This window comes from Diachasma alloeum, unplaced genomic scaffold (assembly GCF_001412515.2).
Source record: "Diachasma alloeum isolate Michigan unplaced genomic scaffold, Dall2.0 Dall_scaffold_01201, whole genome shotgun sequence".
NCBI lineage: Eukaryota > Metazoa > Arthropoda > Insecta > Hymenoptera > Braconidae > Diachasma > Diachasma alloeum.
Genome location: NW_021681310.1, coordinates 27,697 through 37,027, shown reverse-complemented (window position 1 = coordinate 37,027; position 9,331 = coordinate 27,697). Strand labels below are relative to the sequence as shown.

The window sequence follows — 9,331 nt, the reverse complement described above, 5'->3', positions numbered from 1 at the left end:
GTCAAAAATCAATAATTATGGTAATGAGTGGCTAACTTTGGATGGGTGTTTCTTTTATATAAATTCGCGATCGCAACGTAGATGTGGGAGCCACCAAGTGGTCTCCAAACTAACTACTCTTGGGGGGCAACCAATGAGATCCCTAGGAGGGAACCAATGATGGGGCTCAACCAATGAGATCAAGAAGAACCCAGTGATCTCATTCGTTACCCGCCAAGAGTAGTTACAGTACAGACCACTTGATGGCTCCCACATCTACGTTGTTTAGCTTATTGTGAGGGTTCCCCAAGATAGAGTAATCACCGCAGTATATAACAACACTAATATTTATTATCAGAAGTAGAAATAGTTAATACAAATTAAACTTTGGAATGAGTGATATCGTATGCTTCACGTGTGGTGTAAGCGTTAGGCGTAGAATTGCTTTGGTATCAAGGCTTGCTTCCGCGGGCGACGGGTTGCGCCTTCAGGTTGATTGGCACGCTGCGCCGTGGCCGGAGTGGAAACTGCAGTGGGCGGAGTCGCCACAGTTGCGATGGCGAATAGCTGTAAATATTGTAAATACCTACTGTAGAAAATGAATAGAAAACATGGTTAAAACAAAAAAATGGCCTGGTCGGTTAATGTACGGGTCCAACATTCCGGTTGAATCCCAGACATCGTGAGTTCAAATCCCTTCTTTTCTTTTATTTTTGTTTTTTCTAAGTTTGTAATATCGCTTACTCTGTTAGGAATAAAAATTAGGAAAAATGATGAGCCGAATCAATTTTCTCCCGTGAATCGACGAAAAACAACGTTTTTCAAGTGCCTCAGTTTTCATTCGATTGACGACTTTTTCAAAAAATGTTTGTTATTTGTCAACGAACAAAGGTCCCCCACTCCTTCCACTCTCGACTGCCGAATGTAAACACTTCAATGTGTTCTTAAATGCGGCATTGTTTTGCATTTCCGCGAATTCAAAACCGTAAAATACTGTGCCTCTAGATGTGTAAAAAAATAAAATCAGTTCACACGTGACCGTCATGGAGGGAATAAATGTTGAAAGTATATGCTTGAATGTTTATTCAAGTGTATAGTCAATTACAAAGAAGTGAGTTGATTTTTTTTTATGTTGCAATTTTCGATTACAAAATCGACAATAATTTTTATCAAAAAAAAATTCAATCATTGAGTTTTTCAATAAAAAACAAAAAAAAAATATTCTCTAATTGGTAGCAAAAATTTGTTATTCAGATAGATAAAAAAAATGCATTGACGAAAATTTGGCTAATAAAAAACCAATTAGTTGACTAAAATGCAAATTAAAATGCCCGGAAGAATAGAAATTAAAACATACTCGAATTTCTTATTTCTTATTTTGTTTTTATCGTCCGTAGTTCCGAGAAATTGGAGCTACCTTGGGNGGGGGGGGGGGGGGAAATACAGTCGCGTTCTCGGAATCGACTTCCACTACGGGCCCACAAGAGAGTGTAGAAAAAAAAAATTTCGATCGGATGAAACCTGAGGCACTTGGACGATTTCAAAGTTACAACTGAAAAACATTGCTTTTGATTGATTCACGGGACAAAATAGATTGTCGTCATCATTTTCCCCACTTTTTAATATCTCCCTTCATATACCAAAAGTCGCTTGATACGTTCTCTGCACTAACGAAGACATTGAGATTTCACCGTGGTTTCTCCTTAATGAACTATTGTCATATTTATCTCGGCTTTATACGCCGTTGATGAAGAGCATTAATTCGGGATTCCCTGGTTTTTTGAAGATTTTTCCAAAATCGTCCTAATTTCAATTGCATTGAGTTCCGGAGAAAATTTCATTACAATTGTTCAGCATTTTTACGTGAATTTCGGGCAATGAAAGCGCACTATTTGAGAAAATCAGAGAAAACTATTTCAAATAATCTCAACAAAATATTTTTCAAAGTTCAAGTAGGGGAGACAGGAGCAAAGCATTCGTTACCGTTCTTTAGGAGTATAGAAGTCTACTTTGCCTCTCTTTAATATATTGAAATTTTTGAGTACCAAAAATTCACAGGAAATTTGTAGATATGTTGCAATTGACAACCAGTGAATCCTTGGATATTCAATGAGATTCCAATTTTATGGTTTCAACGGGGATGAGAATCGGATGAAAGTTAGAACCATTCAAGCCATTTTTTTTTATTAACGCTTTAGAAACCCTAAGGCGGGTTTATTAGCAAGTGTATCTGAGTTACAAGGTTTTTTTCGTTTTTACACTAATAGCATGTTCAAATAACAATAATTATATACGTATGTCACACTCTTTCAATAATTCACACATTGCTTTCAGAACTCTAGGGTCCAAAGAAACAAGTCTTGAGTTGATGTGCACTGGGAACACGATCCATCTTCTCAGATGATCCATCAATTTCCTTCTTTGAGTAGTGAACCTGGAGTAAGCCTTCGAACTCGAAGAAAATATGGTTTAAATCCTCTTCTGGATGTTCGCAAGAGCATCTCTTTGAATCAAGTATATTTATTCGGTACAATGAGCTGGCTGTGTTTACATGGTTTGCCCTGGCTCTGTTGATCCACACTATTTGTTCTCGTTTAAATTTGGGAAATTTCGAGAACCAAGATTTTTTATTCTTTTTGTAAAAGTCATCAAAATGCTCTGTGCCTTTCTCCATCCCTTCTTCACAGATATCTTGCACTGTCGGTTCGTAGGTATTCCGTTGGAATATTTCTTTGAAATCGGTGAAAGGTATTCTGGAAACTTCGGATTCTGGGTTCTCTGTAGCTTCCTTGACGACTTTGTCTGCTTCTTCGTTGCCTGCAATTCCCACGTGAGATGGTACCCAATGAAAGTTTATGACATGATTTTGGTCAGTTTTCAGCAGAAATTCATTATATTTATCTTCAATTTGGTGAATATAATCATTGGGCTTCATGTTTAAATGTACATGATTCAGCACCTGTAGCGCGCTAAGGCAGTCTGAGAATATGTGTATGTCCTTGTTCAGATGCTTGAGTGCAATATTCATAACTTCGATAATCGCCATCCACTCGGCAGTGTACACTGAAGCCCTGATGTTAATATTTTTAGCTATACTAACATTCAGCTGGGGACAGACACACGCCATATCCCAGTGGAGTCTTTGCCCTCAACTTTACTGCCATCCGTGAAGATATGATAAGCAGTGTTGTAGTAATTCTAGAGAATTTCCTCTATTTCTTCAGTATTACAAGTGTCCCGTATTCTACAGCCCATTTCAGTGTCAATTGGTATTTCTGTAATCAAATCACCGCATGAATATTTATAAACATGGAAATGTTCCTCCCGTTGACGCTGTTCTACTAGTGGATTTATTTCCGTGATGGCTCTCAGGAGGAGTCTGTTCTGTCTCACTTTTATTTCAATACTGGTTGCCCAGTGCTCTTCAATTGTTTTACACAATTGAAGAGTCTTGTTGCTCATCACCTTGATTAAAACGTTTTTCGTCAGACACTTTGCTCTTTTTTGCATTGATGTGAGTTTACTTTCTCCCAACAATATATTAGTGGGGATGCTTCTCCGATATTCCATGATTGTCCTTATTGCCTCATACTGATTTTTTTCCAACCTATGTACAGTCGCGGACTTAAGTTCGTGAACAGCCTGCACTTGCATCCAATGTGTTTTGTTCATGAACTTTAGTACCCGACTATATAGTGTTGTGTGGAGATTTTCAGTCTATGTATTTTTATTCAAAGAGGGCGGGCAAGTTGCCCGTGGAGTGCTAAACCACTCTGTAAGTACGGGATATTTTAAATAATTGTTTAACACGAACACAGATTTATGTAACGCAAATAGTTCCTTGTATTTAATTAACTTGTCAATAGTCCGCAACTCGAGTTCACATTAATTTCACAATTAAATTATTCACAACTTTCAAATTCACAATTAAATCTGTTGAAACTTGGGATAGGAGTGAGTTTAAGGATTGACGTAAGCATCTTTTTTACACGAGTAAATTTTTTTATGGTCAAATGCCATGAAACTTTGGCAAAACGTTATTTGAACTATTATAAAATGATCGATCTATCGCTCAGCTCTTCGTCATATTGTCAATATCGATTTTTTTGTTTTTTTTATGTTTTAGTTGATATCGACAATATGACAAAGAGCTAAGCGAGAGATCGATCATCTTACAATGGTTATAATAACGTTTTACCAAAGTTTCATGGCATTTGACCATAAAAAAATTTACTCTAATTCAAAAATTGCCTACATCAATCCTTAATTTCTAACTTCTCTTCGATCGTCCGCTCGGTCAAGCATCCATGAGGTGTCAACAATTTTAGGGATGGAGGGGGTTCAACGAATCATTTTGCAAGAAACTCGAAAATTCATCCTGAGGGCGTTGGTCAGTGACATGGTACCGAGTGAGGGGGGGGGGCAATTAGGGTACCGAGAGAGGGGTGTCACGCGTCCCTCGAAGGGGAATTTCCAAGTCCAGGTAAAGCAATAACGAACGAAAAACTGAAAATTCCCGAAGTAAAGACTAGATGTGCAATAAAAAGGATTAACTAAATGATGGTCGCGGGGAAACCCAAAATAACGAGCAAACTCCAGAAAATGTACCTCAAATGTCCCTTTACATGGATATTATTTATGATAGGCAAAAACCATCTGGTAAGACTCGGTTCTACTTGGGGAAAGTAACAAATGTCGAGAAATACCGTTGTGGGGGGAATTCCAAATAAAAGAGCCTCATGAATGCTACGATGCTTCCGAAAATACAAGCGATGTAAATAGTCCAGTCAAACTATAGCTCGCACTGGCACATGTATAGAAACATTTCGTATGGAGTTGCGACATTTTTCTACGTTTTTCTCTGGAGCCTTTAGACATCTTTCGTATGAAATCAAAAATTTATGTAAAAATTTATGTATAGAAATAATTCGTATAGAAAATAATCGTATAAAAATATCCGAATATCATATACGGAAATCCTATAGAATTTCTATACGCAAGCCGTATAGAAAATTTCTATACGATTTTTTCATACGTGGTGCTACCGTACAAGTAGTCCAAAATTCGCTGTACCACAGTAGAAAGTAAAAATAATATGCATTTTATGTTTAATTTAAGAATTGAAGTATGGTCGTTTTTGAATTTTGTTCCTCTTCCATGAGATCCATTTTTATTATTAATTCTACTATATTTTTTATCCGTTATTTCAGTGAGAAGACTAGATGTATCTATCTGTGATTTGTGCAATAATTCAGTCACTGAATATGTTGCATCACCATGCAGACACTGGTTTGGTTGTCAAAATTGTACACTGCTGTACGTTCAGACGTCTCTGGAGGTGAATGCCTTTTTGAAGTGTCGGTGGTATCCCCAGGAGTGTCGTGCATTCAAACGTGTTTTTGTGAGTGCACTCTTGCATTCCTTCAATAGAAAATGATTAGTCCACTAAAAAAATCGATGTTTCAGATTACGTAAACATCTCTTCGGGGAAGGGAAATTCGGGAAGGCATGTTCAGGAAAAAGTCTCAAGAATATCCATGCAGTTATCATAAGTACTTCACGGTTCTCACTTATCTTGTACTATTTCTCCCTCATTCAATAAACGGAACAAACATGTATCTCATTTGTTCGATTGGTCAAAAACCCCAATAGATTGAAAATTCCAATAGATTCTTATTCAATAACAAAATATACAATCAACTAATGAATACAACATGAATGAGTAAAATAATGAATATGAACAATTTAATAAATCCTAGTTGTTGATTATTTATGTATAATCCTTGTCAGTACCATATCCTCTATGGCATCGTAATATTTAACATATTTTTTTAAATAAAAAAAACGTATTTGATCTGTTTATCGAGAACTGTCTTATCGATTACAGTTCTCTTAACTCCACCTTAGGAATAGTTTTTATCAACATTTTGCGTCGATAACACGCACATGATTCCTTTTTACCGACCAAAAGAGATAAAACAGTTTCTCTGTTCCGTGAAAATAATTTTCGGCTCTTTGGAGACTCGAATATAGGAACGATTATGGGAGCGCCACCTTATTTTACTGCTACGTTGTTATTTGGAAATTTTTCTCGAAAAGAATAAGAGAAGTCATCAATTGTTTATCAATAAAAAAAATCTAAGACTACAATATTTCATCAATTACAATTTCAATACGGCAGATTAATTGATACACTACATTTTCAATCGCGTGCTCAGTCCTCGCGCTGGAACTCGGGAAATCTGGCCTCAAGCCGACCCCCCTATCGAAAACATAGACGTATCCACGTCAAAAAAAAAAGACCGAGCGGAGATTTGAACTTGCGATGCCAAGCACAATAGGCGTGTGGTGGGAGATCTGGCCGCGTGAGGGGAAGAGGCGCGACAGCATCACGCTCGGCGCCCGATGGTACTTGTCCCCTAATTTTGGTGTCAGCGACAGAGATTATATGGGAGATCTCCAACGCCTATGCAAGGGCTTCGACCAAGTTTTTTCGTAGCGGCGACCCATGAACTACGCGGAGTACACACTTGTTGGTATAACAGGGCGCGTATACGGATGTCGATATTCCCCCCCTGAGAGAGTCAGAGATAGAGTTGCGCGCTCGCTCGCACTCGTTGTGATTTAGGGACATGTGAGTCACCTGATGTATCCAGTGAGTGCGTGAGGGATAGTGTGAGAAAAGAAAAGAGATAAACTTTGCCTGAATATAGCGGGACGTCTTTCGAGCGTTTCACACAAAATCTTCCAAAATAAAAAAAATAAAAAGCTTCAATTCTTCGATTACTTCATTCATTCGTTGTTCATTTACAATAATTCCGAGATTTAAATACCTTTTTTTCCTTCTTCGATATTCGCGACTAATAAAAAATAAATCATCTATGCATTAAGGATGGAATCGCAATGATAACTATTAAAATGAAAAATTTATTGGAAAACCAAAAATTATCACTGATAGTTCTTGGGGCACGATTTACCTCGACGAAGATTAACAATTTTAATTATTCTATGTTCACAAATGATATTGTGCTTGATAGTCGAGTTAGCATGTATTATAAAATTTATAAAATGTAACAAATTCAATAAGCAATTCTATTGAATTAAAATTGCATTTCTTATAGCATATTTCTTATAGCATATTTCCTATTGGAAAGTTTGATAAAGAAGATAGAAAATTCATACGAATTCTATTAGAAATTGAATATAGTTCAATTGTCAGTCCCCAGAAAACAATTTTTGCTAGTGCCATCTAAAATTTAACAGGACATCGGTAATTTGTCGACAAATTGTCGACATATTGTTTGCTGGGTCGTAATACCCTTCTAAATGATCGGATACCTCCCGATAGCTTCGTTGCGCAGCAACAAGAGGGATAGGCTTTGAAGGTCTTATAAGGTCTCCTGAAGGTCTTACAAGGGTTTCAGAGTTTCAAAGGAGTTATATGAAAAGGCTTAAATAAGTTACAAAATGTTTATTATATCAACGCACATATCAATAATGGACTTGTTAGGAAATCTATCAATTCGAAAACATATTGCTAATTCATTAGCAAAAACGGACACGATGATTAACAGAATGAAAACGAATGGCCCACCTGTTCATTGAGTTAGGGTGATATTTATATTTAGCAGATTATTTTTCCCATCCAAATTTCAGCCAATAGAATTGCACCATTCGACTGTTTTTTATGTAGTCAACACGAAACGCAACTGATAATTTTTTGAGAATTTCCCTGATAATTTTTCATGTTGATATATCTAAAAAACAATAGATTGGCCAGACCACGTAACCCCCATCGAATTTGACAGATAGAATACTATTGTGTTAATTTTGTCTTATGGTGCAATTCTATTGGCCGGAATTTGAATGGAAAAATAATCCCCTGAATACCACGCGAGCTGCAAAATTAATCGGGTATTTCCCTCAAGGTTCCCTGCAAACAAACGCAGTCGTAAAGTTTTTCAGAAAAATCACTCGCGCTTCGCGCTCGTGATTTTTTCACCTGAAAAACTTGACTCCTTCATTTGTTTACAGAAAACCTATCGGGAAATACCCGATAATTTTGGAGCTCTTGTGGTATTACATGTGATAGTCATTACATATGAAAATTAATCAAGGATATTCCTTGAGATAATATGTTAATGATGATTGCAGGCACTTAAAAAAAGTCAGAACTCCGAATAATAAACAATAGAAAAATTCATGCATTTAGTTCAAATTTTTTCAAATTCATTCCCCCACCAGGTGGTTATTCTTACGATTTTCACTGGTTATAACAATTCACATTTAAAATGTTCATTCATTTATTTTGCACAAACAACATCATTGACGAATTAATAAGACGAGGGGAAATCGTAAGAGATGATGTGAATCGAATGAGATAATATCATATCATAATGATGGCCTCATGACTCTGAAATGAAGGGAACGTTACGTGATTTGACAGTGATTTCGAGTTTGACTCCGGTGAATTTTGAAAGAGTTGTAATCTGTGCCACTTCCCACGAGCCAATTCAAGTGGCTCGTAAAGTTATTTCATGATATCATAGATTTCAAATGATTTTCTAAATTCGTAATGACCGGTTTCTGAGAGATAATGAAGTAATTGAAGTCGGTATAAATNATTGGCTCCATCTCCAATCTTCACGGATGCTAGTGGTAAGGAATGTCGAGTAGAGAGGCGGACCATCCGAGCTGTAAGATTACGACAGTTTCCGTTTCGAGCACGTAGTAGCGCGAACCAATGCTCGTTACCGTCTTGATTTGCGCGAGCTGTGGCGNCTTCGAAGACTTGAATGAATTTTTACATGATTTTTCCTTCCCATTTCATGACACAGTGGACCCAGAACTTATGAAGCGCGTATTTAATGGGATTTATGTTAAGACAAATCACTTCTCGTAGAAATTTTCTTACGCGTGTAAAAAAAAAGCATCGTTAGTATGCTTAAGTACTTGCAAAGTAAAAATTTGAATATTTAATACTATCAGCTGATGTTCGTAGATGAGATAGACCTGGAATGATGGATGTCATGCACTTCAATTTAAGCTTTTCCCCGTTACCAACAATAATTCGAATCCCACGGATTCAATGAGCCTTTAGTAATAGATCGTATCAAGTGATATGTTGAAACGTGGCTAGCAATGAGCTTTGTGATAACAAATTAAATGAGAATTATTCGTGATGAATCTTATTGATGAGTGAGGTTCTTCAACTTTATATTGTTGCTGGGCACGACCAATTGTTTAAATGATGCGGTACGATTGTTTCCGTTAGTTCGTGAGAAAATTTTAACTTTAACCATGAATTCAGAAGCCCTCAAACGGTGTTTATAACATGGATGAGACTTATCGA

The 9,331-nt window shown here is 36.8% G+C and overlaps 1 protein-coding gene and 1 long non-coding RNA gene across 3 annotated transcripts; one reads left to right on the top strand and one right to left on the bottom strand.

The window, feature by feature from the left end:
* Positions 1-275: 275 nt before the first annotated feature.
* On the top strand, positions 276-5,679 carry LOC107046090. The gene is made up of 3 exons (XR_001461517.2): positions 276-661; positions 5,190-5,380; positions 5,446-5,679. It is a non-coding gene; the product is annotated as an uncharacterized LOC107046090 (long non-coding RNA).
* On the bottom strand, positions 2,147-4,260 carry LOC107046089. 2 transcript variants are annotated; one of them, XM_029126675.1, is made up of 2 exons: positions 4,235-4,260; positions 2,147-3,921 (listed from the first exon to the last, which is right to left on the bottom strand). In XM_029126675.1, the coding sequence occupies exon 2, from the start codon at positions 3,104-3,106 to the stop codon at positions 2,318-2,320; it is 789 nt and encodes a 262-aa protein (XP_028982508.1). In that variant the 5' UTR covers positions 3,107-3,921; positions 4,235-4,260; the 3' UTR covers positions 2,147-2,317. The 2 variants fall into 2 exon arrangements, with proteins under 2 accessions (XP_028982508.1, XP_015124080.1); XM_015268594.2 differs by lacking the exon at positions 4,235-4,260 and having other exon boundaries at positions 2,147-3,254; positions 3,445-3,998.
* Positions 5,680-9,331: the final 3,652 nt, after the last annotated feature.